Source organism: Triturus cristatus, chromosome 2_2, assembly GCF_964204655.1.
Source record: "Triturus cristatus chromosome 2_2, aTriCri1.1, whole genome shotgun sequence".
NCBI lineage: Eukaryota > Metazoa > Chordata > Amphibia > Caudata > Salamandridae > Triturus > Triturus cristatus.
In genome coordinates, this window is record NC_140582.1 from 523,677,641 (window position 1) to 523,692,986 (window position 15,346).

The 15,346-nt window shown below is 40.9% G+C and overlaps 1 protein-coding gene across 5 annotated transcripts in view; it reads left to right on the top strand.

The window, feature by feature from the left end:
* Window positions 1-15,346, top strand: part of DCLK2 (doublecortin like kinase 2) — a 378,330-nt gene that overhangs the window by 182,660 nt on the left and 180,324 nt on the right. For all 5 annotated transcript variants that reach the window (XR_014978130.1, XM_085641650.1, XM_085641651.1 and 2 more), the window contains exon 3: window positions 5,962-6,064. Coding sequence is in view for 4 of the 5 variants with exons in the window: in XM_085641650.1 (XP_085497776.1) it covers window positions 5,962-6,064 (103 nt within the window). In the remaining variant the exon portion in view is untranslated. The remainder of the gene's footprint in view (window positions 1-5,961; window positions 6,065-15,346) is intronic.

Here is a 15,346-nt window from a genome sequence, read left to right on the forward strand (position 1 = left end):
TGCAGCAATTGCTCAGAGGACTTCTTTGTTGATTATGCATCTCCAAATGCATCCAGTCCTCCTTGCTGCCCTCCTCTTGGTCTTGTTACACAATATTACTATGCTTAAATCCTTTTTTCATTGTTATCCTTCATTATCTTATCTTTTTCAAGTGCATCCAATTTTGACTAGCAATCTTCATTCTAAATTTAGTTACTAACAATAAAGATGCAATCTGTGGGATATGGCTTAAACCTTTTACATCTAAGATGCAAAAAATGTCGAGTAGGGGCTCTTAGTTTACTCTTCAGGCCAGGCTCACCCCATATGACCATCGTAGCAACCTTGGAAGTGCACCACCCAAAACCAAGTCTGCTGCCTCTTGAATCTTTTACATGGGATCCAGAGTGGATCTAGCACAACTACTGAAAAGTTACTGGTGTAATGAGTTAATCTGTGCTCATGCAGGTGGATGAGGGTGGCAGGGAATAGCCGATGGTTGGTAGGCGACTTTTATATGTGCTTTCCCCTCGGGAGGATTCAAAATGTATCCATGGTTGTGAACGGGGCAAGACTGGTGTGGCGGAATCAGTAGTCATTGGCTACTGTTCAACTGGCTAGAGTCTTCAGACTTGACGGCCATCTTGAGAGCCAAAGTTGTTGATCCTGCTTTCGTTGACATATATTCAAAGTTACTTACCTGTGCTTTCTTTTTATGATTTGAAGGTACAAGCCTGGGTGGAGGTATTAACTGGGGGCACATTCGAATGGATGTACAGTTGGGTTGGGTGCTATTAGCATATTTATTTTATACTCCGCACATGTGGATTTTTTGTTTAATTGTTCCTGTCTTAATTGAACATTATTTCAATACATGATAAAATGTAATGTGTATATTAGTGCAAGTGGGAGGACTACAACATTGTAAACATTTCGATGGGTTTTGAAAATCGGTCTGACCTCAAATAGCCCTACATTTCAAGATATTTAGAAACTCTATCAGAATGTTATTTACAGTGCAAAGCCATAGAGGGTGGAATGAAATGTAAGACCGAGTTTTCCTTGACACTAGAAGCGATTCTGTCAGCGTGTAGACTGACGTGGATTCTGCACCGAGTGCAGGGCTGCAGTCCAGCCGTGGGAGGAGTAGGAAGCAGCCGGCATTCTTTCAACAATCGACCGTTCAGAAGGACGAATAGCTTTCTTGCCAGATAGTCTTTTCTTTCTCTCGTTTGTCACAAGTACTTCTATATTTTGGAGTCATTGCCTGCATTTAATTGCTGCAGTTTCGATTCCATGTTAACCCAAAAGAACTTCCTGCAGATGCTCCTTGTTGTATAAAGGGTGCTGCTGTTTTTTTGGACACCAGTGTGCCACCGGGCAGCAAGGAAGGGCGACCCTCGCAAAGCATGTTCGTTTTAAATTAAACTGCCTGGAATTTTGCATGGTTGGCGACCATTTGCATCATGCATTTAAGGTGCAGCTGGCGCCTTCATGAATATTCCTGAGCTAGTAAGCACACAAGTGACCCGGCCATGAATTCTGAAAATGTATAACTCTGGTAGAAACGCATTTAGCTCTGTAAATCTGATCATGCGAAGCACAAAATAGGCACCTTAATTTGAATATTGTACTATAAATGTGCTTTCCATTTTCCATTTTCTTGTAGCTGGTAGCTTCGAAGTAGTTTAGGAAATAACTATGCAGTGTTGAGGTTCGCATCATTTAGTAGAAGAAACCATATTGGATATTCCACAGTGACCGAGACCTGTAAGGAGTCCTCTGTAATGTGGGAGTTGAACTGGAGCTGTGTAGGGCGATACTCTATGATGCTGGGCAGGAGGCTGGCGCCAGGCATCACACCAGCTCTGACCAGGTGACCCAGTTTCATTTTAGCGCGGTGTAATAGGAGCTCACACAGCACTGACATTTTTTTCGTACCAACAGGGCATTGTTTTGAGTGAGCTTGACCCTCTCTGGGTGGGATGGTGTTGGTGCAGGAGTGGACAGCTGATTGGCATGTGGAAAACCTTTACAATACAATTCTCCAAATATATTTGCTAACAAGTCGTAAGTATTGGAGATCAATAATTATTCCAGTGCTTGATAGTCTGCCACAGTACCTATGAACACGAACTCTCTGCAGCAGGAAAACACCTGCGCCTGTGAGAAGAGTTTGTGGTGTTCCTCCTGACTGCTTTCACCAGCTGGTGTGCTGAGCATATTTCTGCCCATTCACTCCTGAAACCTGCCCTCCAATCTGGTCCCTGTTTGAGGACAGGAATCTGGTTGCGTTTCACTAACAGGGGCTCCTGGGCTTGTGTTCATCAGTTTTAGGTTCTGCCCACCAGACCTTTGAAAGGAATATTGTGGGCTTACCAAGAACATTAGAGGGGCTTGCAGCCCCTCAATTACAGTGGTGGCTCGCATAGGGCGTCCTGCGGGGCGGTGGTAGGGCAGGGTGGGGCTAGTAAATTCAGACATACGACGGAACAGAGGAAAGTAACTTTCCTCCGTTCCGTCGGATGTCTGAGTTTACTACCCGCACCCTACCGCCCCACAGCACGCCCTATGCGAGCCGCCACTGCTTGATTGCTTACAATTGGTTGGCTTTGCCGTCACTCATTTACCTGCTGCTTATTCGATGGCTTTTCTGGTTGATCTCTTTTTCGTCCATCCCCTGAAGCATTGACAATTCACTTGTGTCCTTCCACTGCTCAGTTTTAGGCAACTACTTTATTCTTTTCGTCTTAAACACTCCAGGAGAGTGCATGTGCTTCCAGCCGTTTTCCTAGTGACTTCTCTTGCCCCCCCCCATGTTGCCCTCCCTCTCTAGTGTGCTTCCCCCTCTGACTCCTCTCTTTCTCGACAGTGTGCTTCTCCTCCACAGCTTCACGTTGATCTCTCTCGCCCATTTGCTTTTCTTCCTTGGTTGCTCCACATATTTTTTTGTCTCTCACCCGTTTGCTCCACCTCCCACCTGTGCCCTCCCTGTTGCTTCCTGCGACACATAGCCCCTGTGCTGCTTCAGTCACCCTCCTGGGCCCCCTGCGTTATACCCTCCCTGTGTTGCGTCCACCCTGACCAGCTTAAAAAATATATATATATTTTGCACTTTTTTTTGTTTTATTTACTGATCCAACTTGGATCGGTAAATATAAAAAATAAATAAAAAAAAAAAAGCATCTGCCTCAGTCTGTGGTAACAGGCAGCCTCATCATATATAATTTTTTTTTTAATTATTATTATTCTTTAACCATGCTGCACAGTAGAAACAAAGTGCCAAACCTTTTGACTTTGCGGATGGTTGTTCATAAAAGGTATCGGGAGGAACGTTGGCTTTCTTTTTGATAGATTTTTAATATAAAATGAAAATTTAACTAAGATGCAATCCTTGACTTTTAATGTGTTAAGAGTGATTATTTAGATAAGCTAATTTTTGATATGTAAAGAATTATTGGTGACCTCAAAATGTTCATTTATAAATACCTTACTTCACTTGAAACTAAGTACACCGATTTGATTCAGTCCAACAAGGCAGGCTATTTTCCTCATTTATTATGTTTTTCTCCCCGTTAATATTTGTTACGTCCGGCTGAAATGTTTGAACCGGTTTTCCTCTTTAGTGTAAAAACACTAAAGTCGTTTCTTAGAATTTAAAGTGAGCTCTGTTTTGGTCGAGCATATGAAGCGCTGTCTTTGGGACCTGCTCTGTTCACTATATGGGCTTCAAGTCCCCTTCACTATATGGGCTTTAGCTGGTTCCATTGTCATACTCGTAGTCTTGCTTTCTATTTAATTATGACATGCATTTGGCATGCCTCCTTTCGTGTTTATCCCTCCCCGAGCGCAGCGACCAAGTACAATCTCCTTCCACTGGTTAGTATTTTGTGTGTTTGTCAACATTTTTTTTGTTTCCAAAGGGATTAATGCGATTGGTTCGGTGTTTCCCTTGATTAACGCGGCACGCTACGCTTCACCATTAAGGATGGTCCTTCCAGGGGGGGTGAGGGCTGGTGTGGGAGAGTCTTTGAAAACCAGTGCCAAATACCACAAACCACACTCACTCACCCCTTTGTCCTATAGTTGAACGTAACCGGATTCAACTCCACATAATTGCACTCTGCTCAATGCCACATAAATACACCCCACATAGCATCAATCCATATAACTACACTTCACAACATGCCACATAATTCCATTCAGCATAATTTCACTCCGCCCCACGCAGTTCTGGCCCACGCAGTTCTGGCCCACGCAGTTCTGGCCCACGCAGTTCCGCCCCACGCAGTTCTGGCCCACGCAGTTCCGCCCCACGCAGTTCCGCCCCACGCAGTTCTGGCCCACGCAGTTCCGCCCCACGCAGTTCCGCCCCACGCAGTTCCGCCCCACGCAGTTCCGCCCCACGCAGTTCCGCCCCACGCAGTTCCGCCCCACGCAGTTCCGCCCCACACAATTAAACACCAAACCAAATAATTCAACTCAACGCAATTACGCAACACACCACATACATCCAATCTAAACCACAGAATACCACAACATGCCACAAAATTCAACAGCACACCACGTAATTAAACTCCACATGATACCACTACACAACACACAATATCATTGCACATATTTGTACTCCATGACATACAATCTCATGCCACATAATTCCAATACACTCAAAACCGCATATACTTACCATCCACATAATTCCATATAATTCCACTGCACACTATCCCACATAATTCCACTACACCACATACTTCCACTCCATAACACATGCGTAAAAGACATTGTCATTTACAACTCCAATAGCTCTAACTCTCGCAAATGCCGAGACCTATTGGCATTGCCAATGCTTGTTTTATTAACCATCAAGGTGATGTGGCTGAAACCACTGCCTACTTGCAACATGCTCCAGTACAGGTGTACCATCTATCCTTATTTAGTTGATGCAGCTCGAAAGCCCCACCCCGGGACAGTAACTCATTGTGACATCATTTATAAGCACTACCCTGATAACCTTTGTTACTGCTGGAGGAGAACTGAAAAAGTATGACATTGGCAGTTTTCAAGGACTGCATGTGTAAAATTGGCATAACCATAAGGTTCACCACTAGGAAACGTATGCACATGTTAACCCCTTCCCCGCTCATGACGGAACCGTTCCGTCATGAGCCACGGTTGGCGTGTGCTCATGACGGAACGGTTCCGTCATGACAATCCTGTTGGCGGCCGCTCCGCCTGCGCGGCGCTGTTTCCCCGCCTGTGCGGGGCGACAACGCAAATGGGCGGAGTCATGACGGAACCGTTCCGTCATGAGCACAGCTCAACTGTGGCTCATGACGGAGCGGCTCCGTCATGAGCACAGGCCCACCGCGCTGCCCCCCTGCCCCCCCCCAGCGCTGCAGCGGAATGTCCGCAGCAGCGAAGGGGTTAAACTGACACAAATGTGCTTTTGTTTTTTCCGTGTTTAAGCATAAAGAGTAGGGAAGTAATCTGCGTTGTGACATTTCATGCTTTTTGTGTTTTTTATTTTGCATTTATTATCAAATTAATAAAAATATTTCATTCATGTTTTTTGGGGGGGTCTTGCTAACATATCCAGCTGTTCGGTTAATTTGTCTTGGTTTACCTTTGTTTAGAACAAATAATTGTGCTAAGTTATGTTGGGCTGCTTTTGTAGTCCTCAGTGGCACTAATCGCATTAAGTACCTTCTAATTTGTAACCTGTGTCCTTTCTAATGGTTGTCGTTCAGGTCTTTGCTTCGTCCCATTACTAATCATGTCACCCGCTTATCCCATGACCTTGGTATGAATTGCCTCAACCACCCATCACAACTCCATTTCTTTTACCTGTAAAGATCTTAAAATCTAGATTTATCTTTCTACCAACTTGAGAGGTATGCATTTTGTCTTGCCAACTCATTCAGTGCAAATTAACAGAAAAGAAGAATTAACCCTAAAAGACCTCTCATTGCCTTCTTGTTCCAGGTTACATGTCTGCAGGACTTCTTTGGAGAGGATGATGTGTTTATTGCCTGTGGGCCTGAGAAGTACCGCTACGCCCAGGATGACTTTGTATTGGATCACAATGGTAAATAAGGCTTTGTTTCTTGACATGGACATTTGCTATTTTTAGAGCCTGTGAAGGCCAAGTGTTCCAGGTAAGGCTTACCATCAGCCAGGCTCACTCTGAGGAGCACCAGAATGTTTTGTCAAAATACATGCAAGAGCTCCAAAGTGGCGACGCGAATGAAGTGTGAGGAAGGAGGATGCGTCTGGCAAAGGAGATCTGTATGTGTTGTTCATGGAGTGATGAGCTGTGCAGTTGAAACCTGTGCTGAGGGAAGCTAGAGTCCCATTCCCCTCTGTAGATGCTTTGCTGTATGTCTGCACTCTGGCATGTGAACTATTATCCACTTCAGTCTGGCAGCTTCTCTCCCACCACTCTCTAGTAGTAGGCCCCCCTCAGAAAGGTTGCACTGTCAGATGTAGATGTTTTTTTATTAGGAAAGTAGAAACAATGTAGAAACATTGCATGTAACTCAACCTAAAGCTGTGCATCACAAAGCTCAAGTGCGAGAGGAGCGTGTTGCCTATCCCATTCCAAATATGTTCCTTAAGTGGTACTGTAATTGCTTTTGGACAATTTAGAACACAAGGCAGTTTGATAAAGGTGTAAAAAGATATAATTAGTGTCCAATCCGGTGTAAGGTTAAGCCCTTGTTAGATAGTCTTCAATGTCTACCCATTATAGTCCTGGAGCTGTGGTGAAGGTCAGCCTGTGGCCTGCAGGTCGGCTTTAGGCATTTCCTGAAGTACGCATAGTGGGCTTCTGTCCTTAGGCTTCAAACCAGAACATTCCATAGCATGGGTCCCAGGCATTCAGGGTTTTCATCCTGGTTTCAGCTGCTTTAAGGGTCTTTAGTTGATCAGGTGTTGAGTCGTAAAGCGCTAGTTCCTTGCTTGCATTTACTGAGGTATCGCATTCTGCTATTAATATGGCCCTTTTCCTCTGTTGTCCTTTCGTACGGTGCAGAGAACTTTGAACTTGATCCTTGCATCCACTCCAGAAAAGTTGCGGTGCTTTCGGGCTGGTTTTAAATGACCACCCTCTCATAGGTTGAAGCACATTCTGACCACTTGGTTTTGTAACACTTCGACCATGTTGATGAGTTTCTTCGGGAGCTCTGTTTGGATGACAGTATCTTACTCGATGAGTGCCAGCAACAGAGTTCTTGCCGCTCATCCTAATGTTCAGTTTGAAAAAACTGTAGGATTTATGTGAAATAGTAGTGTTGTTGGTTGATGCATGTAATCCGTGGGCTAGTCTGGGTAGCAAATGACCTATTGGTGCCAAATAGATGTCATAATGGGTGCCTACCTTCCTGGAGGTGGATGAATGTGGGTCGACTTAGGATTTGTCAGAGTACATTCAGATGTGCAGCTGTTGCTGTTCTAAAGGTTGCATCTCTAAGGCACTCTACCTTTGGCATTCTTACGTGTTGATGATCTCTGATGATGACTTATTATAAAGGCAGACATTTAACATTGTGTTTTTGCTTTTGGGAATAGAGAGGATTGCTATGAGCAGGACATGGCTCTTCAGACAAGTTGGATTTTTGTGTTTTAAGGTCCATCATTATGAGCCTTTTTTCCCATTGGTTTTAAATATGATGAATGCAAAATGAAGCAATGGTGGGATAACGAGGGAGTAAGATCTGGATTATTTGGAGGAAGAGTCTCAAGTTTTTAATTTGGACCCAAACGTGGCAATAAGGCAGTCCCTGACACATTTTTGAGTCACACAAAGTAGCCCTTGAGTGTAATATGAATCCTGGTAAATCTAAGAAATTAACAGTTCTGTATGCTAGGTTTCATGATGGCAAAAGCCCATTCAGCTAACCACCACAAATGTCTCTGAGACTCAATATTGGATGCATCATACATAATTGTGTCAAAATGTGTGTGAATCTCTCTTCTTACCACTGTAGTTCATTGAGAATAGGTGCATTGAACCTTCATAAGATTGCTTGCGTTTGAGGGTCATATGGTTCTGCACCCTGTCCCCTTAAAAAATAAGCATGGCCACTCCAAAACCATCCTGTTATTGTAGTCTAGTTTCTAATATTTACAAATTCTACTTCTAAAACCAGGGAACTAATAAAACCAGGGAACTAATAATATCCTGAAGCAAATCACACAGAAAGATAGTGAATAATGAGTAGAAACCGTGGTCGGAGTTGTCTGTTCTCTATGCGATAATGTAGGTGGAGCGCCATATGCGCATTTCTGCCTGCAGACCTCCATCAGTGACTTTCACGTTGACTCGTTTCAGAGTACAGCCAATATAAATAACTGCGTTATGTATAATATATATGGATTTTAATAACATACACAATGCAGTTGCATTAGGAGTATTCAGCTTCTCCGTGTTCCTGTACAACAAGGTGAGCTTCAGTTGGAAAACAAAGTGTCTCGGTCTGTGGTGAACAGTTCCCCATGGAACCTTGTGGTACAAATATAACATTTTGAGCAAGTTTCATAGAATGGTATGCATTTTTGATGCTTGACAACGAATGGGTAATTTATTTTCTTAACTGATATGAGACTGGATGAATTGGATGTAATTGTGAATACGTTTATTGATGAATGTAGATTTAAAATTACCTGGTGATGATTGGTTGGAATAAAATGTTATTTTACCTGAAATGTATTTTTGTGATATACATCATATGTATGGAGTGTTTTTCATGAATCATACATTCACCCCACTTTATATTTGAAATTTCCCAAAATCTCCCAAGGAATTTCAGGAACAAACTAAGAACGTTTTAGCACAATATGAATGAAGATCAAGAATATATCTTGACATGTGCTCGCTAACACATTCCTTAAACTTTCTCTGTCTGTATGGTCATTTAAAGTTAGGAATAATAGAGCGAACGCTATTCAAATACATGTAAGAAGAAACCGTGTCCTCGGGAGCACCATTAAACAATTATACAAAGTGATACACAACAGCGGTGAAAGACTCTTCTCGTGCCCACACACTTCCAATACATATTGAGTCTCATCCTGACTGTTTAGTATTAAGATGCAACACAAAATCTGCAGTCACCAGCTTTACTTAATCTTACTAGTTAATTTGTCAATATAGTCCTCGAGTAGCTGATTCTATGAAAATCCATGATGACGCTGAATAATATGAACCATCCCACCACAGTATAAAGGTGGCCTCTAGCAATATATTGCCTTAAAGCGGGAATTTGCCCTGCAAAACACATCAGTTGCATTGTTTATATTGAAGTGTTTGTGCATATACTACATATTAGAGAAAATAATTCATGCATTTACATTAAAGAGAGGAACTGGGTGAAAATTGTTTTCTATTAATCCAAGTGTACTCTGTTTTTATTTTTCTTCGACAGTGTGTTATTGTAACCTAGCTACAACCAAATGATCCATGCGCAACACACCAGGACAGGTTGTTTGCTTGTCTTTAGACATCTGTGACAAATGAAAGAATAAAACGTCTGTTCATGAAACCATATTCATTGGTCTTCAAAGTAAAAATCCTTGTTCTTTACGAGGATGTATCACTTTGTTGAATTCTTTTTTGATGGTGCTCCCACGGAGCCTGTTTTATCAAATCTGTTCCGGGAGAGACACCACTAGGTTTCTGGTACCTCAGTAGAGCATTGAGCATGCCTGGCAAGTATCCCACCTAATCCCTACATTAATTTAATATTCAAAAGCATGCATTATTTATGACCTAACATATGCACAATGTCAACATCAATGTAGATAAACCTACACAAATTTGCTAAATCTATCTTTTTAAAATTTGTATTGATTATCACAATGACGAGCAATACCATCTGTATCGTCTTTACCACTGTATCTGGAATAGTGTACTTCATTTATAGCCCAAATTGTAAGACATTACTATTCTTTCACCGTTATTTCAGTCGCATTAGAGCAAAAAGATCTGACCCCAGCCTGCGTTAAAGGCATTCTACCATTGTTGTATACACTTTGTTTCCAGCAGAAGCTGGTAATACCTGCACATGCAGATTTTATCCATAACTTATGCTTTTAGAATTTTTGAGCTCCAGCATGTTACATGATTATGTGCTGAAAGGGCAAGAGAGGGGCAGAAAAGTGACACACTATTGTGGTTATGTACTGGTCCCTGGCTTCTTAACACACACATAGCTTGTCCGTGTTTTGGAACTGTATTTGAAAATGCACACTATTTTCAGCTTTTCTTCCTCTAAGTTTTTATTAAACTTCATTGTACTGTTAGTTGTACTTGGGATTGACTACTTTGGACAACTTAGTCCAGATAGAAATCAATCCAGAAAAATTTGCTACACTGTACACCTCTTCCTTGGAGATCATTGTTAGCGGCCCTTAATTTTCAGTTGTTTTGGTTCCGGACAACTGTTCATGATTGTTTTCTAAACACTAACGAGGAGTCGACAGCCATCAAACCTAATCCTACGGGAGTGTCCTTTTATTCAAATAAGGTTAGTGTTTCAGGAGATCCTGTAGACCTCTTGGTCAGTGCATTGAGACACCTGACACCTAGCCGTGGGCACTCTTCTACTTGAGCACTATCCTCTAACTGGTAGCATGCAGTTCGGTATCAAATATGTGAAATGTTGCAACATAAAAAATCATTAACCCAATAGTGTGTTAGAGGCGGTCTATACATCAGAGTATAGGCAGGGTTGTATGTCAGAACATCACATGCAGAAGTACTGTGTAACATAAATATTGAGTCCTAAATATCGTTTTACAAAAATATTGTCCCATTTGTTCTCGGTTTTCTATAATGCACTCCAGTGGAGCAATATGTATGTAGAAGATATTCAAGACAGAAGTTTGTCAGAGGATATTCTGCCAAAGATATTGCACCACCATATAGTAAGCAGAAAGCCACACATGAAAAATAAAAATCAAACGTGTATTTTAATGCAGTTTTCACCGTAGGTCAGTCTAATTTGATAAAACCCAAAAATATTTAACCCATTTGGGCTAGCTAGACTGGAATGTGTGGCATATTTATGGATATATTCGTCTTGCAAAATGTCTATTGTAGCAATGCTTAAAGGGACATTTTCAGAAGCACACAAAGTCCTTTTCTTTATAGGTTTGTGATTGATAGGTTAAAAAGTGTAAAAGGAATACGCTAACGCTCTTAGGGAACATGCAATGATGGGAATGTGCTACACAGAGCACTTAACATGATCTAACATACTTTCATCGCGATCAGGCAACGATTTGGGGATCAAAGCATAGCCTAACAATGAAGAAAACTGTGTTGTGTGGAGACTCTTGTTCGCCAACTCCACATACTTTCATATGCTATGAATCCTATTGATTTTTCAGGTGACGCTTGGAATATTTAATGCAAATCTCTTCTCAGACTGTATAGTCTGTTTCTTATATGGTCCAGCGTTCCCCTATTTATTATCATTTTATATGTAATTATTTACACTGTTGTGAGCCCCCTAATATACAGTCCAAAGGTAGACCCCTTTTAAAACCTTCAATAAGAATATTCATTGTAATTACGTATTTGTGATTAGCTTAAAACACTGCATTTATCAATCTCAAAATGTTACAATGAATGTCCCTCCTCTTTCGAAACCACACAAACACGTTAGCTAATAATCCGGTTCTCCCAGCTACTGTGAAAGCAGAAGATTTGTTTCCCATAATTTGTGGGTTTTTTTTGTTTGTTTTGCCAAATTGTGCGGTATCTAATCTGGATAAAATGTATTCTAGTAACTTGGATCTTGAGCCACATAACAAATTTGTTAGAAATCAGACTTGTGCTCTTTTAGGATTTAATTTTGAAATACATTTTTTGTGATGACATGCAAAAGTGCAAGAGAAAAATTATTTTTTTCCCTGAAAACGGAAAAAATCTTTTGCTGTGGAGAAATCCTTTCTTGTGCACCCCAGTTAAATGCAAGGCTCTTTCATCTCCAGGAAGGCATCTGTAGTCGATATGCATCTATTTAAAGGATGATGCTGTGACTCCAGATGTGGAATTTACTCCTGCACATTATTTTTTGTACACCTAAATGGAAGTTAGATGCTCAATAACCTATGTGACTTAAGCGGACTCTTTCTTAAGGTTTACACTCCCTCTCGAGGTTTGATCTTTCCAATTGTGCTTCAGCATGGCACAATCACCCGTCAGCCTACACCATGATGGTTAGAATGATATGTCCCAATGTGAAGGTGCTTAATGTGAACATGCGGTTGCCAGACATTAGGGGCGGAAATCATATTAGGGCATCCTGATGCACGATTGTGCTGTGGCCATAAATACGTAGATTTTACAAAAATAAAGGACTACTTCTGAGCAGCATCTGTAATTGTGAATAACACACACACAATTTATATCAAGATTCAGACTGCTACCACAGCAAAGGGGCAGTGGCCCCGGCGGCACACAAGGCCAATACCTGGCCCTGCCACCCCTAAGAAAGTCTAGCCACTGGCTTCCCTACCATCGGCTGATTTGAGTCAAAGTGGGCTAGGCCAGACTAAACATTTTCATGATATCGATTAGAATTTATACATTTGCTTAAAATGGGAACTCTCCTATTGACCCATGCCTGTAAATAGCTTAGTCATGTTTTCTTTCTTTGAATTCTGATCTGCAATTTAGTTTTTTTGATTAAATGCCAGAAATGGATACTCTATTCACACCAGCAGAATGACTCTGCATCCAACGATAGCTACATAAACTTGCTTATTTAAAGGAAATAGCAACGTGTAATGTATAGATTTTTCCTGTAGTTTTGTGCAAATCTTGCTGGAGAATATGTGAGCGATGTACCTAGTGATAGGATAGTTAGGAACTAGTCTGAGAAAGGGAACGAGCTGTACTTACAGCATTGGCGGTTCCAAAAGGCAATGTTGCTATCATCCTCATAAACTGCTCATCAGTAAATCCCACTGTTCACTGAAAGGTTAATAAATAATCTGCCCTCAGACTGAGTTGCACCAAACAATGAAAGGTACTCTGAATATTGCAATAAAAGTTAACTTTTCTGGCAGTGGTACATTCAGAAGTCTTAAAAAAGAAAATGGATAGTTTGCCTGAAATAGCAATATTCTGAGACCGATGCTCAAACTTTTTCCCTGTAGGGGAATAATCCGGTTGTAAAATGTATAAATTCCAGATCACAAGCCACAAACTAAATAGAAAATGCAAGATCCTACCTTTAAACCAAGTTTTCAAACTAAGGCCATCCTTTTGCTTCTGACTTTTTTATGTTCGACTAATGTGACTGGCTGATGCTATTAGTGTTCTCTTTAACAGCCTATCCTTTTAATATCTCTTGATATCTCTCACCATTTCCAATGCGTCTTCAGCATTCTACGTAACCCTAAACTAATGCTTTTACTGCCTTTAGATTTGATAAAACGAGTAATCGTATGTTAGGTCATCACAACAATAAAGCTTCTGTTTTAATCATTTATCACAATTATAAAATGCAATATGAGAGTTAAATTGTTCCTTCTCTGTGGATTGCCTTTAAAAATAATTAGTGGCTATGTGATTTAAGTGTTTAACAAACGTTCCTCTTTCTATAGGAAACCTCTTCACCTCCCTATAGTATAGTTTAACTAGTACTTCTCATTTAAAGATTTGTATTACCACATTTACAAGGATCCTACCTATAGAAGAAAAGAGTTCAGCAAATTTGTCTCTGCGAAAGAGGCTCATAAAGAAACCATTTTTAGATGCCCATTTGCAGGGACTGCTGAGGGTTACCAGTCTATTATCTCAATTAACTGATGTGTTCTGGAATAAACCTCGTTTAGCTAATCTCCTTCATGTAAATAATTCTCAAATGGGATATGCTCAAACAAGTATTCCTAGTCAGTCAGGTGAAGCTGTTATGGAATAGTTGTGAAATTATAATGTGTGAAACTCTGAAACTGCAGCCCTTCAGTCTCTACTCGGTAATTATTAGTGACGCCTTACAGCCCTGAAAGTCTCTTACAGCTCACAGAAGCAGTGTGTCTCATGCTGATTATCTCCCACATTTACTGTAAGGGGGTCCTCTAACTTTGGTGATGTTCTGTTTTTGCCTTTAGTACACATTCCTAGGTAGACGCACTCTCCTAGCACACATTAAGTACACATTCCTAGGTATATTTTCTTGTGAGGGAAACCATCTCACTGTTTGTTTTATGTTTGACCTCATCACATATTCCTATGTAGAGCTTTTTGATGTCCTTGCAATTCAACCTTACCTGATATGGGCCGTTACATCTGTTTTACAACGTTTTGGAGGATGTGCCAACCTATTTCGTTCTGTCTTAGTATGACTGATTGTGATTGGCCGGCTTTTTCATAACCAATTATTACCATGCACTGTCCTCCGTTCTTTCTTTCAGACAATGGAGATGTTTATTGGCTTGCTCCTCGTGCTCTTAACCTTTCATTCTGCTAGAATAATTTGATGTCTTTGCAAAATGTATTTGTGAACATAACTTTACATTTTCATTATTTTATTCCTTTATTCTAAACATACCAGGCATGCTACGTTCCCACTTTGGATAGGAGCACTTCAGCACACTGTACTCACTTTGGATTGGAGCATTTCAACATAAACACAAATTAATTTGTTATGAATTTACATTACATCTCTTTCCTAGATTTCCTGATTGGTCTTTGCATCTGTTCTACAGCTTTAGAATAAAAGCCACTGTTCTTATAAGGGTTTCTTCCAAAAATATGCTCAAGAAATGAGCACTATTGACCTAAATTGCCGAGAAAAGAGCTAATACAATGCCTTAACAGAAACTAAACTAAGATGCAGCTGCCTCTAGTAAATCATGAAATTGCCACAAGGTCAGCATACAGTTTCCACTCCCCTGTTTGTTTTGCAGTTATCCCTGATGCTTGCGTTTTATGAACCCAGATAATTCACTGTCTCCTATAAGAGTTTTGCTAGCCCTCAGTAGCCATTCTTATTTTGAACACCCAGTAAATTTGAAATAACCGCATTTAACATAGTTTGTGTTAAAAGCTTGCAGTTGTCCAGCATATTCTTGAACTATCACCCATTACTTTCTATTATCCTGTAATTATATGGACTTTCTTCCAATTTCATCTTGGTGTCCTATTTACTTGCTACTGTCCAATGACAGTATTGGTAATGTCACATACTCAGCCTAAAAATAAACTGAGAAATCGGGCATAGTTTTCAGTGGAATCCTCTTCGCATTGCCCCCTAACTAACTTGGCACTGCTGTCCTCAAACAACTTCATTATTCTGTTCTTGTGTCATCTTTGAAGCATTGCCTTAATGAGGATACTTCCTCTGATTATCTTCTG